The 21800-nt window shown below is 36.4% G+C and overlaps 1 protein-coding gene across 1 annotated transcript in view; it reads right to left on the bottom strand.

Moving 5' to 3' along the window:
- KNL1 (kinetochore scaffold 1) overlaps positions 1 to 21800 on the bottom strand; it is a 41575-nt gene that overhangs the window by 14975 nt on the left and 4800 nt on the right. The window contains exons 5-16 of the mRNA XM_023735099.1: positions 19743 to 19795; positions 19458 to 19491; positions 16995 to 17032; positions 15001 to 15053; positions 8353 to 14112; positions 6440 to 6578; positions 5731 to 5798; positions 5257 to 5355; positions 4827 to 4942; positions 3248 to 3338; positions 2143 to 2259; positions 1144 to 1231 (exon numbers count right to left, since the gene is read on the bottom strand). Coding sequence (XP_023590867.1) covers positions 1144 to 1231; positions 2143 to 2259; positions 3248 to 3338; positions 4827 to 4942; positions 5257 to 5355; positions 5731 to 5798; positions 6440 to 6578; positions 8353 to 14112; positions 15001 to 15053; positions 16995 to 17032; positions 19458 to 19491; positions 19743 to 19795 — 6656 coding nt within the window. The remainder of the gene's footprint in view (positions 1 to 1143; positions 1232 to 2142; positions 2260 to 3247; positions 3339 to 4826; positions 4943 to 5256; positions 5356 to 5730; positions 5799 to 6439; positions 6579 to 8352; positions 14113 to 15000; positions 15054 to 16994; positions 17033 to 19457; positions 19492 to 19742; positions 19796 to 21800) is intronic.

Raw genomic sequence — 21800 nt, 5'->3', positions numbered from 1 at the left:
CCTGGAAGGAGATAGAGTGAAGGTAAGAATGTAGAAAGATTAGTTAGAACACTTGAAACAGCACCTTTCAGAATTAATGAGAACCTTAACGGGAGTCAGAAAGAACACAAGAGTTGCTGAAGAAGCAGATATGACAGGGCTTCATAAGAGACAGTCAAAATCAGTGAAAGTTTTGAGCCTTTTACAACATACAACAATGGTGATTCCATTAATAGAAATGAGAAACATAACAGGGAGAACAAGTTCTGAATTTTATTTTGGAGATGGGAGGAGACAATTCAGTTTATTCACACTAGTTTCAGATGCTTAAAGACATTATACAGAGAAGTGCAGCAGGCACCTAGAAGTGCAAGTCTAGAACTCAACAGAAAGGCTAAAGGTGTCCTCCTCCAAAACAACTACAAGCTGCCTGAGTATATTTGTGTTTATAAATCTTGATATTTGTGTTTTATGTATCTTTATATTTTTTCCAATGCTAAGCACAAATACTGTAGAGCATGCAGTAGGTGGGCAGCAAATGCTTAATAAATTTAACTGAACTTGGAAATCATTTACATAAACATGATTGTTAGGGCAGATAAAACATTAGGGTAGAAAATGCAAAAAAGGAAATGCCCACACGAGGGGTTACAGAAAGAAAGGCCAACAGAGGAGAAGAGAACAGAGTCAGGGTAGTACAATATCATAGAGGTTAAGGGAGCTGAAAGTTTCAGGAAGAAAAGAATAAGCATCAATGTCAAATGCTAGAAAGGGGTCAAGATGGCTAAGGACTAAATTTGATGATTATGTGGAATTTTGTGATCTTTGAGAAAGCAGTTTCAGGATAGCGATACTAACAAGTCAGGATTGTGAGAGGCCAGATTGAAAGGATGGCCAATTTTCAGACAGAGATAAATTCATTTATTAAAAACACAAGATTATGGTTTGGGTTTAGAAGAACTTTCCAAAGAGACTTACTACCTTGGGCAATTCTTGTTGATTGTGTTAAGGATCACCACACTATAGGAGCTTTAATTTGCTCTAATTTATTGTTTCAAGCTGCTAATGGAAGGCTTCAGCCTAGAGATACCAGCAATCTCTACTGCAGGAAATAATTTAGATAAAATTAAATTTTCTTTTAGAAAAGTATTCAAGATACTTTACCTATTTCCACCTTAGTGAGACAGTTATCAATCTTCTTCAGTATGTCGTCCATCTCATGCATCCTTATCTGAAGTTTCTCCCTCTCATTCTAGAAACAAAATGCAGATTGCCAGATTAGACCTCTGAAAACAAAACAAAACATAAATGGCTCCAATTGCTGACAGAACCGTTCTGTCCAAATCACGGACAGGCACGTGTTAAGATGGAGGTCGAAGCTTCACGTCTGGGCTTAAAAATTTTTTAAAAGACATATAATAAATTAATATAAAATCTTTTTTTTTGTACTTTCGTTTATTCTAGCATTTCCACGTGTGTTCTATGGAATATGGATTCCATGGGATATAAATATGTTTTAGTTAAAAAAAAAAAGTTCTATGGTCAAATAAATATGGGAAACACTGGTCAGACAGAATTATAGCATCTTTTTTTTCATTTAGATTTTGACTTTAGACTTTAATATGCTATTGTATTTCACCAAAGGAGGATATTGAATGTAGCATTTCGAGACTTATTTGCCAGTGGAAATTCTTTTATGCCGAACATTTCTTACAGGACAGTCATTTTGCTACTTCACACACACACACACACACACACACCACACACACACACACACACACACACACACACACACACACACATACACACACACACACACACACACACACAGAGCTGGGTATGGACTATGAGGACGATAATACTACATTATAGTCCCTTAGCAATAGGAGACCAGGAATCCTAGCATTTCATCTCAATATGTACAATGTATAACAATATTTGAGATGAGACACAGGCCCGTATCAGTAATTATATTCCAATATTACTCAAGATGCCAGGATTTGCCACTTCTGGTCAGTTGAATCCCACCTCTTATGAACAATTGCAAGTTTGTGTCCAAGTCTCATTCACACGCCTCTTAAGGAACATTCTTCATATTCCATAACCACTATAAAGTTATTTTAATAGCTCTTTCTTTCTATGCTGTTAACTGTCTCAGATTACCTGAGCTGATTGCTCCAGCTTGCTGTAGAGAGCCACTTTTCCTTGGTGGGTGAAGACTTTGGTCATCTTGGTAAAACGTGACTTTATTTTGTTCAAGTAAACTCCAAAGGACTTTAGCTGTAAGGTAGAGTCAAAGGGTACATTGTACCAAAACAAACAAGTCAAAATCAGTAAATGGTCTGGGAAGGCTGGCTCAGCTGCCACATTCTGGGCTTTGCCCACCCTAGACTGATTCCTAAGGCGGGGCACCTCTCGTATGCAAATTTAATTCCATATATTTGTTTAAAAATGGAACCAGATATTTCAGTCTCAATTCCTGTCAAATTAGAAAAATGACAGACTCTAAGTTAATCAAACCTTCTTAATATAGACTGTGTATTATTCAATTGATTAAAGTACATCTTCATCTAAATCTAAGTGAGAGGCAAACAGGAAGGACAGAACTCTAAATAAACTTCAGATATATTTCATATATTAAGGTGATCGTCTCAGGTTTGGAAAGATTACATATTAATAATTACGTGTCTAATTAAGTAAGACCTTGTAGAGGCCCTGAGGGAGCGCTGGTAGTACAACAGTTAAGCGCTAGGCTGCTAACCAAAAGGCAGGCAGTTCAAACTCACCAGCCACTCAATAGGAGAAAAAACCCATCTATCTGCTCCTGTAAAGATTACAGCCTAGGAAACCCTATCAGGCAGTTCTGCTCTGTCCTATGAGTCCTATGGGTCACTATGAGTCGGAATTGACTTGATGGCATACAACAACAATAACAGAGGCCCTGGATGGTATAAACAGTTAACATACTCTGCTACAAACTGAAAGGCTGGAAGTTCGAGTCCACCCAGAGGCATCTTGAAAGAAAGGCCTGACGATTTACTTCTGAAAAATCAGCCACTGAAAATGCTATGGAGCACAGTTCCACTCTGAATCACATGGGTCATTATGAGTTAGAACTCACCTGACAGCAACTGGTTCGGTTAACATATTACATCTTAGAAGCAAGTTAAAGAATTCACCACTAACTGTCATGTAATAGTCACTATTTCCCCATAAACATTGTTCAAAACGCCTGTAAGGATTCCCGTTCAGAAAATGAGACGAGTACCTCCTCATCAGAGCAGCGTCTCATTTTTTCCCACAGGTTCTTATTTACATCACTCAGCAGTTTATCTTGGTTCAATGCAGAGAGCTTTAATCTAAAATATAGAAAAGTTAATTAGCACAGGGTTCAGAAGCCAGCCTGAATGAACCAGCTCAGATCTACAGGCTTACTTAACACAATGCTTCTTAATTCCTTCCTACCTAAACAGAGGGGAGCTCACTCAAGACTAGTAGCCGGCCTGATTAGTTTAACACTTGTAGAACAATTCAAGAATGTCATGCATCAAAAAAACTTCCCTCTCAAACAGAATTCTCACCTCAGTGTACCAACTTGTTCCAACATGAAACAAACTTGTTCCAACATATTGCTTATGAAGAATTCTTAATGCCTGTCAATTTATAACTGCTGTGAAGTTGTAGCTATTATAAGCAAAAGCTCCCAATCCAGTCCAAAGCATACTATTCTGTATACTTTAGAGAACAGCAGTTATAAAAGTAGCAAAGCTATTATAATTTCAAATTTTAATAAGTTGAGGAAATAAATTTCTATCAGAGTTAGAAGAATATATTACATGCAGGCATGTGGGTGCAAAATGAAACAGCAGAGCACAGCTAAAACAGACTGCTTGTTGTGTGCAAAATCGTATTTCATTCCAAGTAAAACAATTTCCCAGTTTAAACATTCTCAGACAAATTCTGGGACACCCAACTCTTCCAACAACATGAGGACAGAGACCATGTCTTCTTGCTCAGTGATAAACCCCAGTACTTGTACAGTGCCTGGTACATAGTTAAGTGCTCAGTACATATTTGTTGAATCAACAAACCACAATCAGGCAAATCTGAGTATTATATTTTAACAGTATCTTAAGTTTCTAGTTTTAAAACTACACAACTCTTAAAGATTATTTTATTTCTTTTCTATTTGCTAGAGTGGTTCAAATTTAGTTGATAGTCCTGGGTAAGTATGACACCAATACTATTTTGGGTTGTAAATCTAGATTTACTTGCAGGAATCTACATATACCTAATTTGTAAATCAATAAGCAGCATTAATATACACCAAAGCCCTGAATTATATTTTAAGAAAAACCATGTTCTTTTATATATGCAAATCAAGGGCAAATGTGATACAATGACAAACCCAAAGACATTCTAGAGTTCAGGCACTATGTCTAAATCACTAAAGGGTACTATCTTCTTTTATGATGTTTTCTCTCAATCATCTCATATCATAATCTAATAATTACTATTTTTGAGGGCTTACTTTTTACTAAGAATGGAATGAAAACATTTTCTATACACTATTTCTACTGCTTATTTCTACCTGCTGAGTAGGTATTATTATTCTCACTCCTTGGATAAGGAAATGAAGGTTAAATGACTTACCCACGTTTATACACCTAGTGTTGGAGGCTTGAGCTTCAATCTGACTACAAAGCTGAAACCCTTTCCCCATGTCACACTGCCAGCTAACACCATCACATCTTCCATGCCAATGCCATTCTAATCAAAACCTTACCACACAGACTGTTCACCCATCCAACAACAAAACATGAAAAAAACAAACAAATCTTTCATACTCTTCGATCTTTTGGCGAAGAGCCTCACAATCTTCTTTATAAATCTGTATCTTGGGTCCATAAACATACTGACTTAACATCAGGTCTTCTGGAGTAGGTGGAATGTTTACAGTAAACTGAAAGAAATAAATAAACAAATCCCTCAAAACTGGCATTCTGAGGACAAAACTGTGTTCAAGAACGAATTCAAGTTTCAGAGTACCTATTTTAAAAAGCTGTACAAAGAAAGGAAACCCTGGTGGCACAGTGGTTAAGAGCTACGTCTCCTAACCAAAAGGTTGGCAGTTCGATTCCACCACACGTTCCTTGGAAACCTTGTGGGGCAATTCTACTCTGTCCTACAGGATCACTATGAGTTGGAATTGACAGTTTAGTGAAAATATAATATTTTTTCATTGAGGTAACTATTTTGCCAAGAAATTTCACTTACTTTGGTTGGGAGATTGCTCTGCCGGGGTTTCTGTATTAAGGTGTGGACCTGAAGAAGTATAAAGAACTCTTTGATTGTTATTCTCCCATCCTTGAGTTTCTGAGGAAAGAAAAAAAAGTTTGCACGACCATTCAAGATGAGCTCACCTTGACTATAACCACTTCATTTGTTTTTAAATAGCTTAAAAGTACTTTGCATGTAGTTATGGAAATATTATCCCGATATTTGTAGACTATACATGAGCAGATTTTATCTAAGATTACTTCTTAAGGTTATTCAGTAACAGTAGAGTTGAGAAAAAATTACAGGTCTTCTAAACTACTTCGTATAGTTAATTGCCATGTTGGGTCCTTGACAAAGAAAAAGAAAAATAGTCTTCTGTATATTTGAAATATCTTACAATTAAGAAAAAAATTTTTTTTAAAAAAACAAGGAAATAAGTTGTATTAGAAATAAGAAATACTTTTCACATACCTCTCTCAAACTCTCTTCACAAATTGTGTCTCTGAGAAACTGTGATTCTACTTGACTATTGCGGTGTGCTACAAATAAAGTGAAATCAGGTGAGGAACCAGTCAAAACTAAATTGTGGATTTAATTTTAGTTATCTTTCAGGTTTACGCACAGTTCATGCTCCTGAAGCCATCTATCAGGATCTTTCTGGGAAAACAGTAATTTAAATTTAGGAGGGCAAAGTACATCCCAGTTTGGAGGCTCCTTTCAACTCTTTCAATGTTTTTCCAACTATTAGCCTCTCACTCTATGCCTCTACAGTACGTCTCTTCTTAATTTGTTAATGTAGCCAAGAATTAAAAATAAATTAAATGGGATCAAATCAACAACAGCAACTTGAAAGATAACATAGGGACCTTAGGGGGCAGTGAGTTTATGTTAATGGGGGAGGAACAACTCGGAGGAGGAGGGTGAGAACGGTTGTACAACTCAAGGAATGTAATCAATGTCAATGAACTGTACATGTAGAAATAGTTGAAATGGTGTATGTTCTACTCTGTATATTCTCAACAACAAAAATAAATTAAAAAAATAATAATTTTACTTATCAACTATTTGTAAACGCCCAGAAAGCTTATACAACATTCAAATATCTCCTGAACTGAAAGACATTTATTACTTGTCAAATAAGCAAATGACTGCTATTATTTAGTCTTTATGAAGATCTTACTGCTAAAGTCCAGAGACGTCCCATCAGCCTTGATTGAATCCAGAGAGCTGCTGCAACTCGGTGGGGTCCTGCTCAGGCTTTTCATCAACATAATGTTGGCACTTTTATCTCTATCCCCTTCAGTATGGTGATCAAATATCTGAAATTATTAATTAAGGCATATCATGAGTATGAACTTATGGCACTGTATGCTTCTAATGATTAAATGTTGGTTGAACACTAACAGAAATACTATTTCTAACATTAAATTTAGCATTAAAAAAATCAAACCCAAACTGGTTGCCATCGAGTCAATTCCTACTCATAGTAACCCTATATGGCAGAGTAGAACTGCCCCATAGGGTTTCCGAAGAGCAGCTGGTGGATTCAAATTGCTATCTTTTGGTTAGCAGCTCTAGCTCTTAACCACTATGCCACCAAGCCTCCAAATTTAGCTATAAAGCATATGAAATATCTTAGTAACGAATCAGAATATGTAACAGGGACAACGTAGGCCTTTAATTAAATTTATAACAAAAGTAATTTTGTTTAAAAATACATAGAAATAACTTTATGCATTATATTGTGTAAGTAAATTGTTTCTCAAATGTATCTATGTTATAGCCAGATCCTAAGAGCTACCAAATGTTGACCTATCCGGTTGTTCAATTATCAGTCACCAGCGTCAAGGGCACCACACTGCATAAAACCAGAGTTCCATTTACATAGACTATTGGCTATCTATGGTGTCCCCGGCAGAATGCAGAGAAGAAACTTATTTCCAGGCTTTAGTACTTCCATCCCCAGCTGACCAAGATTTCTTTGGCTGAAGTAAAAAAAAATCACATGGTCCTGCTTTTTGCCATTTTAACCATTTGATTTCATAGCCTTAAAAGTCATCTTCGTCTATCTCCTTCTGTATGTTTTGCAAGGACAACGTATTCTAAATACTAGATTGTAAGCTCCATGGGACCAGATTTTTGTCTGTGTATTTCTACTGAAGCACTCCTAGCCCCTAAAGTAGCACCTGGGATATAGCAGACACTCAATATTTATTGAACAAATAAACAGAATACTGTTTATTTATTGAAATACATAGAATCTATTCAATTTAAATTTTAAATTACTACTTTCTTGAAGCTTCATAGACTAAGCAATTATTTCCTATTGATCTTTTTTTATAGAACCACAATGAATATTGCCTTAGGAGCTCATCTTAGAGAATTACTGAAACCATCTTGTAAGCTTATATTTATTAACAGAGTTTAAACTTTGTTTTCTATTTTTCATGACCCTCTGATGCTTTCTAAGCTTTATTTTCCCACCTATAAATCTTTAGTTTGAGAGACAGGTTTTGTTCCCCACCTCAAGTTACCTAACTCAGTGTGTCTCAACTTAAAAAAAAAAAAAAAATCTATGCTCTCTTTTAATAAACACAGAATTTCACTCACTTCACTTTGAGATACTGGGCTTGACATAGGCATTCTCCCATGCACTACAGAAAAGGACTCTCTGCTTCTATATATATACTTATTAGCCAAGAAAATTCAATCAAATTTTTCTTTACATAGTTCATATAACGAAAGGTGTTTTACTCCCCAAGTATTTGTAACACTGAAGATGATTTTTCAAACTACATATAACCTGCCTGGAGATTCGTATATGCAAAGCCAGCTAAGAATCATTGACAAATCACCAGAGGTGACATAATATTTAGAATTAACTACAAAATTTCAACATGAGTTAATTGTTGTACTACATTCTATTTTATTTTTCTGCGACTGTTTGTCACTTTAAATTGTTTTTAAGTCTTGATGTTAGTCAATTCCTGACGGTTCTACATAGGAATATTTCTCCAGCCCTATAATTGGAAATAATCAATTGTTGACTAAAATTAAAATTAGGAACATTCCTTCGTTTACAACAGAACTCACCTGCTGATCTTGTGCAGTATCACTAGGCCTAACCTCATTTTTTCTGATTTTTTTCTCATTTTGAATATCATCATCTTCTTCTTGTACCCATGTTCTTTTTTGACTGGTATAGGTTTCTTCTGCTTTATTTTCAGATGGTGAAATCTCTTTTTGGTATGTGTCAATCAAAGTCTTTTCCTCAGTTTCTATACTAATTGAGTCTGAAGAATTAATCTCAGGATATGTGGGAAGATTTTCTTCATTTATGTATTGAGATGGACTTAAGTTCAGCTTAGCTGCAACAATGCCAACGCCTAAATCTTCGCTAAAGACTGGCTGAGTTTCTAAGTGATTTAGATCAGTTGTGTCAGCTGGAATCTCCTCCCGCTCATCCATACCAGTGACACTGCAATTTCTCTTGTTTGGCAATCTGGGCAAAAAGATTCCCAAAGAACATTTCCTCACTTTATCCTTTACAACTGTCATGAATGATACAGAGTTGATTTCAGCACCATTATGAGAATTTTTATTTTCTTCATTTCTGTCATCTTTAGCATTGGTGGACACTATGTCAATATGTTTGTCTGTGGCTTGCGCTATACTCATATCATTGGGTGCCTTATTTGCTAAATCAAGTACCGGTTCTGGAGGAGGTGGTGTATGAACAATCTGAAAATCTAAAATGTCTTCAGTTTTTCCATTCAAATTATTCAGATTTGGTTTGATCCTACTAAAACTTGGAGCGTCAGATGCAATCACAGTATCTGATGGTTCTTTAAGATTGGCGTGGGTTTGACTGACTTGCTTAGTCAAGTCTGAGTTACTGTGGCAATCTGTATCTGTACCACATTTAGTTGTTTGCATATTTTCCTTCAATTGCTTTTTATAGGCTATAGTAAACTGTTTCTCATTATTCAGCATTGTGGGCTCATTTTCACATGTGGGTACAGAGAAATTTCCTATAACAATATTTAAATTCTTATATTCAGCTCTAGACAATATTGTTTCATCTTTATTGACAATATTTTGTCCTTCTTGAGGTAATGGAGGTAGCTGAGTTGAGAGATGAGACTGAGAAGCAACACAAACATCAACAAAGGGCTTCTTTAATCTATGTTCTGCATTATCAACAAAATCTTCCATCTGAGCGTTTGGAGGCTTACAAGATACTCGCTTTGAATTAAGTTTAGTCATCTCCCCCGGACCCTGACTACCTACTAAAATTTGATTAGCTAGATTTTGGGGGTCCTTAACCAGATCATCTTGATCTTTGAGTGGTGTTATGACACAGTCTAACTGTCCTTTGGTATTGGTTTGTGTACCTTCTGTCTTCTCTAACAAAGGACAAGGAGCAGAGATAGGCAATTCCTCAGGTTTCAAGCAACATTCAGCTGCCAAATCATTTGCATAAGCAAGATCACTTGGCACTGGGTAGTTGCTGGCTTTCTCCTTATCTTTATCACACAAGGACATGATATTCCCCTCTAAATTATCAACATAGGGAACGAGGTTTGGTGAACAGGAATAATTATCACTGGATCTACAAGTAACAGTTGCATGACTGCTCGTAAAATCCACATTTCTTCTATCTGTACTGTTTAAGACACAACTTTCAGTTTTGGCTTTTTCCAGTGTGTAGGCCCAATCTACAGCCTTCTCCATGACCTCTTCACCTGCAGCCCTGCTATGGAGTTTGGTAATTTCCATCTCACCTTGATCCCCCAACAATGTATTCATAGGAACAAGGGGTACTATATGACGCTGTTGTTCACTGTGAGGAATAATTTTGTTTTCTATGGCCAGTGCTTGGTTTTTTGTGATTTCTTGAAAAGAGCTGTCATCCTTAGGAAAACAAACACCCAAGTTTTTTCCTTTTGTTATTCCAAACTTAGGGCACTCTTGAAATATTTTCTCCATGGCTTGACAATCAATAAAAACAGTGTGGGACTTGGTGACTTCTAGATCATTGTGATCATCCATAAACATTACAGTCTTGTCCATAGTCCTAGTAGTTATCTCATCTGGTGAGACAGGTTTACATTGTAAGGCAGTTGTGTGAATTCTAGTGATCTCCATGTCATCCTGTCCACATGCATACAAAATAGTTTTAGAAGTTCCTGCCAAAGGCATTGAGTGGGAGTCCTCTTTATCTCCTAGGGCACTTTTGTGACTTACTTCCACCATACAACTCTGGGTGGTATCCATATCATTTTTATCACTCTCTGAAAATGCAATAATCTTGTCATTTTTGAGTCTGAGGCTTTTCCTTCGCTGACATTTTCCTGATTGAGTTTCATTCAGAAATCCATGCTTTTGTATATCTTTATCATTTTTCCAAGTCATCGATTTACACACCTCCATGTTATCATCAGCTATAAATGGTACAGCTTTCTCTAGACCACTATTACACCATTTTCCCTGTAGTGTTAGCTGGCTGCCTTTTGCTGCTGGGTGGCCACTTTCACCGTTCTCTGGAAAGAAAACACTCTCTTCATTAGGAGCAGATGTCGCTTTTGGTTTTCCTAGGCTTTTCATTTTGGGTAGCTCAAAGTTAGGTCTGTCTGGAAACACAGTTCTCTCCTTGGCTTGGTAGTCAATGAAAACAGTGTGGGACTTTGTCATTTCTAGATCATTATGATTATCTAGAAATACAGTCTTGTCCATAGGCCTAGCAGTTACTTCATCTGGTGAGACAGATTGACATTCTAAGGCAGTTGTGTGAATTCTAGTGATCTCCATGTCATCCTGTCCACATGCATACAAAATAGTTTTAGAAGTTCCTGCCAAAGGCATCGAGTGGGAGTCCTCTTTATCTCCTAGGGCACTTTTGTGACTTATTTCCACCACACAACTCTGGGTGATATCCATATCATTTTTATCACTCTCTGAAAATGCAATAATCTTGTCATTTTTGAGTCTGAGGCTTTTCCTTCCCTGACATTTTCCTGATTGAGTTTCATTCAGAAATCCATGCTTTTGTATATTTTTATCATTTTTCCAAGTCATCAATTTACACACCTCCATGTTATCATCAGCTATAAATGGTACAGCTTTCTCTAGACCACTATTACACCACTTTCCCTCTAGTGTTAGCTGGCTGCGTTTTGCTGCTGCGTGGCCACTTTCACTGTTCTCTGGAAAGAAAACAGTTTCCTCATCTGGAGTAGATGTCACTTTTGGTTTTCCTAGGCTTTTCATTTTGGGTAGCTCAAAGTTAGGTCTGTCTGGAAACACAGTTCTCTCCTTTGCTTGGTAGTCAATGAAAACAGTGTGGGACTTTGTCATTTCTAGATCATTGTGATTCTCTAGAAATACAGTCTTGTCCATAGGCCTAGCAGTTACTTCATCTGGTGAGACAGGTTGACATTCTAAGGCGGTTGTGTGACTTCTAGTGATCTCCATGTCATCCTGTCCACGTGCATACAAAACAGTTTTAGAAGTTCCTGCCAAAGGCACCAAATGGGAATCATGTTCATCTGATAAAGGTCTATGATTTATTTCTACTGTACAGCTCTTGGTGATATCCATATCATTCTCATCACTCTCTGAAAATACAATTGACTTATCAATTTTTAGTCCGCCAACACTTTTCCTTCCACAAGTTTTGACATTTTGCTTTTCATTCAGAAATCCAGGTTTCTGTACAGTTTTGTCCTCCAATATTTCTGTAACATTAGATATAAACACTCCAGTCTTTTCTATAGGATTTTTATTACATTTTTCAACTTTTACAGCTATCTCTCTGCTTATTGTTGTTAGCTGACTGTTTGTATGTTCTAAATTAGTCTTACCAAGTTCTTGCACTTCAGAAGGGTCAAATCCAATGACAACAGTATGACTTTTGGTTAAATCCATGTTTTGTTCCTCCATTGAACAATTAATCAGCTTGTCATGAGAACAGCTAAGTGTGGGGCTGCCTAAACTTTTCTTCAGTGGCTCAGGCAGTTTAGAATTCTCATCTGGTACAGATATCACTATATGGCTGTTAACAGTAGTATTATGATTTTTCATGAGCACTTGTCCTGATGAAAATAAAGGCTTTGTGGTAGAAAACAAAGATTGCTCACATGAAACTGTATTTCTATTATTTCCCAGTGCTACTTCTTCATCAAGATCTCTACCAGAGGAGATAATACTATGGGTTTTTGCTACGTTCTGGTTATAACTAACTGACTGAGGAGAATCTTTATCAAGATAGTGTGAAATCTTCAAAATCTGATCTTTTTCTTTGCCCCAGATAGTGGTGAAGATGTTTTCCGATACCACATTTGATTGTAGAGTTGGTTCACTGTGATTTTTAGTCATTTTTTCCCATTCATCTGAAGGGCTTTTGCTGGGAAACTGAGATTTACTAGAATTCTCAGGTGCTAGATTGTAAGATGCAAGAGGAGTTTGACTTCCTAAGTTACCTGTGTGACATTTAGTCAAATCCATATCTTCATCTGTTAAGAGTTTAGTCTTTCTGTCAGTCAATGAAATAGACAAAGAATTTGCTAGGCTCTGCTGTAATCTTTCCTTAAAAACATGAGGAACTGAGCTACAATTTACATTCATTTTCCCATCCTCTGCCACACTTATGTGATTTTGGAGTATCATTTCCTTTTCAGACATTGGTGTAGCTGTTATCTGTACATTTGTCTGATCGTGTTTAAAAATCTGATTATCTATAGCAACTGTGTGACTTTTGGTAATATTCATGCTATCCTCTCCTGAATACAAAGTTTTTTCTGTGATAAGAGAGATGGCATCTGAATTGGGACACATTTTATAATAATTACTATCATGCTTTAGTAAAATTTTCTCTTCTCTCATACTTGAGAGACATTTGGTCAGTTCCATGGAATCACTACACCTAGAATAAAAAACAGTCTTATAATCTTGAACAGCCGAACTGGAACATATAGATTCTGAGCCCATGGCCAAACTTTTGCTATCTTCGTTACAGGCCTGTGTGACTGTGTGAGTTTCTGCTCCCATAAGATGACTTCTGGTAATATGTATTTCATCTTCAGGGCTTAAGGTAGAATCTTGAAATGCAGCATTCAGCTTATTCTTAAAGATTTTCTTCTTTCCTGGAGATTTAGTTCCATAACCTGTTGTAACATCCATCCTGACATTCTGAGTTTGGTTTTCTATTTCAGATAAATTATCTGCTGAGGGTAAAATCTGTGTAGTGCGGTTAATTGTCAAGTCCATAAAATCACCACCATAAATTGTAATATCATCACTTTTAACTTCCCTTAAGCTGGTCTTATTGGATATAGGAACCAAAGTCTGAATATTGGCTGTATGACACTGGGTGAAATTCATCCCATCATCTTGTTCTCTAAAGATTCTAGTCCTATTACTGCTATTTTCATCTACATTAAGAGATACATCCATATGATGTATAGAAGAGGCATTCTTTGATTCTTTGGCATGAACAGATAGGTCACAATTTTCTTTATCAGACTCTTCAGAAGGAGAAGCATTTGGTTTTCCCATTTTCAATCTTTTTATAAAGTCACTGAAATTTATTTTCTTTTCTGAAGAAGTATTTTGATCCATGGAAACATTTAATTCTTTTCTCATTTTTGAATCTTCAGTGTGGAGCTTTAGGCTAGCCAGAAATGATTTGGTATCTATCTTGGTGGATTTTTCACTTTTGGTACAATCTGAAAGGCCTTTGGAAATCATCACAGTATGACTTGCTGTCAGCTCCATCTGATTTTCATCTGAAGAGATAACTGTCTGGTGGTCATTTTCATGTGTCCTTCCTTGGTTGTGTTCTATAACTGAAAACTATAATGAAAGCAAATAATAAGAGATCAAACTAAATGCAAACTTAGTTTTTTAAAGGTATTATACAACATGTATGACAACGTATAAATAATAATCTTTAATGATGGTTTCATGAAACACTGGTTTGTTTGACTCAGTGGTATGGCATGTACCAAGTAATTTGCTATTAACGACTTTTGTCATGTCTATGAATAATTTACTTTTTAATGCTTTGAGGGGAGCCCTGGTGGCACAATGGTTAGGAGCTACGGCAACTAACCAAAAGGTCAAATCCAGTTTGAAACCACCAGCCACTCCTTGGAAACCCTATGAGGCAGTTCTACTCTGTCCTATAGGGTTGCTATGAGTCGGAATGGACTCGAGGTTACACACCTAAAAATGAAACAGACTGACAACACCAAATACAGTCAAGGCTGAAAATTCTTTATATTGCACTCTGTGCTCTTGGGAATTGGGTTCTCTTTGAGTCTTAATGCAGTAGTCTTATTTGTAAGGACACGGTCTAATTCCTTGCTACTCAAAGTGTGGTCTGTGGACCAGTATACTAGCATCACTTAGGACATTGTTAGAAATATAGAATCTTAGGACCTACCCCATATCTACTGCATAAGAATCTATATTTTAAAAAAATCCTTTGGTGATTCATATGCTCATTAAACTTTGGGAAGTCCTAGTATAATTAATACATCTCCCTATTATCTAAACTGATAGTGATTTAATTATCTTTAGTTAAGAAGTAAGATGGGAAGTTTTTCCAATCTGTGCTGGTCTATTTTGGTAAGCCATTCCTAAGTCATGCCATTATCATTAAATTTGTTGCTTTTTTTTAAAATAAGTTTTAACTGTCAAGAAGGGTTAAGATATGAAGGCACTTGCATGAACACATACCTCTCTCTGTTGCATCAGGTTCTGAATGGGGGCACAAAGCAATGTGTTCATCCCTATTGAGAAAAAAGAAAACATTGTAGTCAATGACTGAAACACTACACATTACCAGGGGCCTGATTTTCTTTCCTTAGATTCTTCATCAGTTCTAAGTCTTTACTGAGGCTATTCATAAGAACTTGCTATACTTATTAAGACTTTTAATGGTCCTGTTTTAGTGCCAGAGTGATCCTCTGTGTGATTAAAATCTTTTTAGAACATAGTAAAGGCTTTAAAGGTTATGATTGGTGGATATTTTAGACTTCTTTCTTTTTTTCTTTCAATGGTTCATTTTTATTTCCTGGAAATCAGAGGTTAGCGGGCGAAGAGCGCCGAGTGATGAGACTAAAAGCGCAGGACTCTGAGGGCCTTTTATTCTGTCCGAGGGAATCTAGACGTTCCCATGACGAGATACGCATTTTATAAAAATAACTCCAGAGAAGGAAAAGAAAATTCAGAAGAAGGCAGTCAATGATGAAGCTACTACAGTAATTCAGATACAACATGATGAGAGTTTATGCTAGGGGAAAAGACAATGAGAATGGAAATAAGGGATTAGACTCAAGACATTTTAGAGTTGAAATATAATGGTATAGGTAACAAACTGGACTTTGGAAATAAGGAAGATGGTATACAGAAACAGAAAATACATTTTAAAATACTTAAGTTTAAAGGCAAATCTTTGTAACATTTTAAACATTTATGGCAACCTCAAGTGTATATGATGAAATAATTAAAGGCTCTTTACTAAAAGTCTTATTTATATATCAGGCTGCCAGTCACTGATTCAGTAAATACTGATTCAGAACCTATTACGGGCCAAAAACTGAACTAGCCACTAAGGCACAAAAAAAGAACAAGACAAAATTGCCGGCCTCAAAGAGCTTAAGAGAGCCAGAAGTAAATACCTAAAATACAGTGTGATAAATTCTATTTACAATAGGCTGAAGAATAAAAGGTATGTTGTGGGAGCACAGAACAGAGTGTCTAGCTCCTTGGTTTTGTCAGAGAAGTTTCCGTCTAAGTCAGTGCCACTCAAAGTATGGCGCCAGTCTGTGATCTGCTTGTTACCAATTCATGATGAGATAAGAAGCTTACAGCAAATGTAAATCATGTACTACTTCCTTCGTTAAAGAAAGCCTTGCTAAGAAAAAAATGTCAGCTAAGCTAAACAGTGGCCTAGTGTCATAGCTGAGTTATATTCTAGCACAAGCTCTTTTTCTGCAATGGATTGTAACAGTTTGTGGACAGGCTACTTTGAATAGCCCTGAAGTAGAATCTTGAAAAATGAGACGATATCTAGGCAAATTAGAGAAGGAAAAACCCCTTAGGTAGAGGAAATGGTATTTACAAACGCATAGAGGCAGAAGACAAGTCTACATAGGGAACCATCATGAGCTCATTATGGGCTAGAACATAGGACATTAGGAAGGGATTTTTAAGTCAGTGCTAAGGAGTGTGGGTTTTATGTTGTAAACAAAAAAGTGTCAGCGAACAATTTTAAGCTAGGAAGTAATATATCAGGTTTAGAAATATGTATAATAGATTGGAAGAGTAAGAGACAAAATACGACAGTCCAAGAAAGAATAATAAGAATTTCAATTAAAGCAGTGGCATAAGAACAGAGAATAGGTAACAGATTTGTAAGTTATTTAGGAGGCAGAATAGAGAGAAAGTAGGGCCAAATGGACGTGGGGAGTGAAGGAAAAATTTGAAGTGATGCCTTGGTTTCTGACTTGGGTAAATGCCTGCGTACATGGGAGTCCAAGACAGAGGAAACAAGAGGACCATCAGGTTTGAGAGAAATAGTGAGTTTTTGAAATTCTAAACTGAAGACTTTGTGTAAAAAACAAAGGTTTCTTCACACACTTTTTATTTTATGGTTCTTTTACATATTATCAAGGAATCGGATGAAGGAAAAAGTGTATGGTATAAAAAGTATTCTGGTTCATACTCACCAGTAATCTCACAGTGATTATCTTCTGGACTTTTATTCCTAAAAATTAAAAAGTATTTTCATGATGTATTCGTTGTTGTTAGTTGCCATCATTTTGATTCCGACACATGACAACTGCATGAATGCAGAATATGACTGCTCCATAGGGTTTTTAAGGCTGTGACATACCGAGAGCGGATCACCAGGCCTGTCTTCCAAGGCATCTCTCGGTTGGTTTGAACCACCAACCTTTAGGCTAGTAGTCAAGTGCTTAACCATTTGAGCCACCCAAGGACACCTAATAAGGGAGCACTGGTGGCGCAGTGGTTAAAGGACTTGTCTGCTAACCAAAAGGTTGGTGGTTCAAAACCACCAGCCGCTCCATGGGAGAAAGATGTGGCAGTCTGCTTCCATAAAAGATTACAGCCTTAGAAATCCTACGGCACAGTTCTCCTCTGTCCTGTGGGGTCACTAAAAGTTGGAATCAACTCGACAGTAGCGGGTTTGGTTTGGTAGGGACTCCTAATAATGTATACTCCAAATAATTAACAAGAATCACAACATTTGACTAAATAAATGTTGGCACAAACAGTAGCTTATAATAGACTGAGGTAGACCTATATCCTATATATTATGACACGGGAAGTGCTACCAAACATTTTATTAAGTGATCCTGTTTTTGTTTTGCTTTAAAAAAAAAAAAAAAGCTAAATATAAGCATGCAAAAAAATTTAAAAATATGTATATATAAACATGCACTTGGATATATATAGAAAATTTTGCAAGGACACTCAAAATTATCAACAGTGGTTTATCTGTGGGGAGTGGGTCACCTGAGGAAGAGGGAGTAGATTTTTACTTTGCACTTGATGCCCCTGTACCTTTTTGAAACCATGAATACTATTACTTCTATTTCTTTGTTTCTCAACAATTTTAATTAAAAAAATTTTTTTGATAAGTAATACATTCACATGGTTCTAAATTAATAACACACAAAAGGCTCCCTTCCAACATGTATCCTCTAGCCATCTAGCTCCCTTCTCTGTAGGCAATCAATCATACCAGTTTCTTGTGATCCTTCCAGAGATATTTTATGCACATATAAGTCAATACAGATACATGTGCCTTGTATAGATGCATATACACCGGTGTATGTAAATACCTATAAACACACAAACATATGTGTATGTATACACACACATGCCCAACACACTTTGTTTTGTATATTGCCTTTTATCCTAAGTAATACGGCTTAGAGATTTTTCTGTATCAGTATATTAAGAGAATCCTTTTTCTCCCCCAGCTGCGTAGTAGTCAAATACATGGAAATTTTGTAATTTATTTAACCAGTTTCTCACTGATGGATCTTTCAGACCTTTTGCTATTACAGTTAATAATGCTGCAGTGAATAACAAATATTATATTACTTACAAATATTACATTATAAGCATATTGGTGAAATAAATTCCCAGACATAAAACTGCCAAGTCAAAAGGCATGTGCATTCAAATTTTTGAACAATTCTGCAAAATTGCCTTCCACAGAGGTTATCCCAATTTATGGTTCCACTAGTAATTAGTGCCTTTTTATCTATATCCTTAACTAGTAAAATAAAAAATTGCGTCTCAATAGAATTTTAATTTTTATTTTTCTTATGATGAATGAAGATAAGCACCTTTTTTTTGTCCAAGAGTTATTGGTATTTAAGCACCCCAGAAAGTTCCCTCATCCTCCGTTTCAGTCAATCCCCACACCACTACCTTCCCTGAGCCCCAGGCAACCGTGTCTCTGATTTTTTCCCACCACAGATGAGTTTCGTCTGTTCTAAACTGTCACATAATGGAATAATATAGTTTGTACTCTCTTGCGTGTGCCTACTTTTAGTCAGGTGTTCTGGAAGATCCATCCATGTTATTGCATGCATTAGTTATTTGTCCCCTTATATTGTTGATCATATTCCATCATATTCCATATACCACGATTAGCATATCCATTATCCTATCAATGTACACCTGAGCTGTTACTAGTTTTGGGCTATTATGAATAAAGATGCTATAAACAACAAAAAAAAGTTATTGGTATTTATTTTATATGTATTAATATAACAAAACAATTTGTGTATAAATTTTTGAATGAGAAACTAATTTGCACTGTAAACTTTCAATAATAAGAAAGATTAATTTAAGAAAAATCTAAAAGCTTGGAATTTATTGTTTTGTACAAGCTGATGTATTTTAACGATTTATATACAAGAGTCGAGTGTTCCATCACTCTATTAAAACTACAAGCTGTATAATATACCTATTTAGCAGGTAAAGCAGTATACTGAATTCTGCAAAGAATTTGTTTTTAAATTAATCCTAAATATTACAGAAAAGAGACATAAAAATGAAAAAGCAAAAATATTTTTAAAAAAATACTTTGCTCATTTAATAGGAATAAACAACTTCATTTATGTAATTTGAACCACATTTTCCTTACTTACTGCATAAGCAGAACATTTTCTCCTGCTTCTTTTTCTATAAATAAAATAAAAATTAAATTTGTTCAAGGATAAATTGATAATGCATTAGAAAAATTACATAAGGAGATTAATAACAATTAAAAAAAAAAAATTCTCACTACCCACCCTACCTCCCACCCCCATGGCTTACGTTAAACATTTAAAGCAGTAAGACAGAAAATGAGTTACATCAATTATCTGGCTAGACAGTCACAGTAAAAATTTTAAATAAAACATATTTAGCAGGAATTGCAGTGACATATTTACCTGCAATTTCTGACTTTCTCAGTGTTTTCGTATGAGACTCTGTCTGGAATATCCTAGAAGAGAAAATAAAGACTATTGAAAATCAATTTTTAATTAGACTCTTTTGATGTTAATTTATAGCCTGTTTTGAGCTAGGTAAAAGTTAAAACTTTGACTGCAGTTTCCTCTTTGCTACATCATGTACTATTACTTTTCTTTTTTTTTTTTAATTGTGCTTTAAGTGAAAGTTTACAGTTCAAGTCAGTTTCTCATATAAACATTTATACACACATAGCTATGTGACAGCACACCCTCCCTTCCACCCTGGATTTCTCGTGTCCATTCAACCAGCTCCTGTCCCTTTTTGCCTTCTCATCTCGCCTCCGGAAAGGAGCTGCTCATTTAGTATCAGGTATCTACTTGAGCTAAGACGCACTCTCTTCAAGAGTTTATCATTTTATGTCCCATAGTCCAGTCTAACCTATGTCTGAAGAGTTGGCTTCGGGAATGGTTTCAGTTCTGGGCTAACAGAGTCTGGGGGCCATGCTTTCCAGGGTTCCTCCAGTCTCAGTCAGACCATTAAGTCTGGTCTTCTTACTAGAATTTGAGTTCTGCACCCCACTTTTCTCCTTCTTCATCGGGGACTCTCTGTTGTATTCCCTGTCAGGGCAGTCAATGGTGGTAGCTGGGCACTATTCAGCTCTTCTGGTCTCAGGCTGATAGAGTCTCTGGTTTATGTGGCCCTTTCTGTCTCTTGGGCTAATATTTTCCTTGGGTCTTTGGTGTTCTTCATTCTCCTTTGCTCCAGGTGGTTGGGACCAACTGGTACATCTTAGATGGCTGCTTGCTAGCTTTTAAGACCCCAGACGCTACTCACCAAAATGGGATGCAAAACATTTTCTTAATAATCTTTGTTATGCCAATTGACACTAGTTGTCCGCTGAAACCATGGTTCCAGACCCCCGCCCTGTACTATTACTTTCTGAAATGCCAAAATTAGTTTAACACATTAAAATCTGTTATGGTTTTCTACTGAGCTCTGGCCTAATCAATTCTTTTATCCTTCTCAAAAACCTAAAATACTCATTTTATTTAACAAACATTTATTAAGCACCCACTGTGTGCCTGGTGGAGCCCTGGTGGCACAGTAGATAAGAGATATGGGTGCTAACCAAAAGGTCAGCAGTTTGAATCCACCAGCCCCTCCTTGGAAACCCTATGGGGCAGTTTCCTGCCCTGTAGGGCCACCACTAGTTGGAATCAACTCAACGGCAATGGGTTTGGTTTGGTTTACATGCCTGGTACTATACTAAAGTCTGAGATTCAATATCATGATCCTTGACCTCAAAGAGCTCCCACTGTAAGTAGACAGCCGGAACAAGCACATAATATTATAAACATCATCTCAATGGCTTTTGATATTAACAACTCAGATAAGCTAGCATGGGCCTCAGAGGAAGGGATCCCTTTTCACTGGGATGATCAACAATAAGCTTCATGGAGAAGGTAGCATTTGATATCTGCCTTGAAGAATCTGAACCATTCTATTCTGCTAATATTGAGTACCTCCATTATACAGAAGCTAATCTTAATTAGAAGTAGAATCTTATTTCTAAGAGCCGTCACATGAATAGATATATGCACACTCATGTTCATTGCAGCACTGTTCACAATAGCAAAAAGATGGAAACAACCTAGGTGCCCATCAACCGACGAATGGATAAAAAATCATGGTATAGCCACACAGTGGAATACTACGCAATGAGAAAGAATAACGATGAAGCCGTGAAACATCTTATAACATGGATGAATCTGGAGGTCACTATGCTGAGTGAATTTAGTAAGTCACAGAAGGACAAATATTATGTAAGACCACTATTATAAGAACCCAAGAAAAGGTTTAAACACAGAAGAAAACATTCTTTGACGGTTACGACGGTGGGAAGGGAGGGTGAGGGTTATTTACTAACTAGATAGTAGAGAAGAATTATCTTAGGTGAAGGGAAGGACAGCACACACTACAGGGGAAGTCAGCACAACTGGATTAAACCAAAGCTAAGACGTTTCCTGAATACAATT

This window comes from Trichechus manatus, unplaced genomic scaffold (assembly GCF_000243295.1).
Source record: "Trichechus manatus latirostris isolate Lorelei unplaced genomic scaffold, TriManLat1.0 scaffold00076, whole genome shotgun sequence".
Classification (NCBI taxonomy): domain Eukaryota; kingdom Metazoa; phylum Chordata; class Mammalia; order Sirenia; family Trichechidae; genus Trichechus; species Trichechus manatus.
The sequence above is the reverse complement of the archived record's forward strand: the minus strand, read 5'-3'. Positions and strand labels throughout refer to the sequence as shown.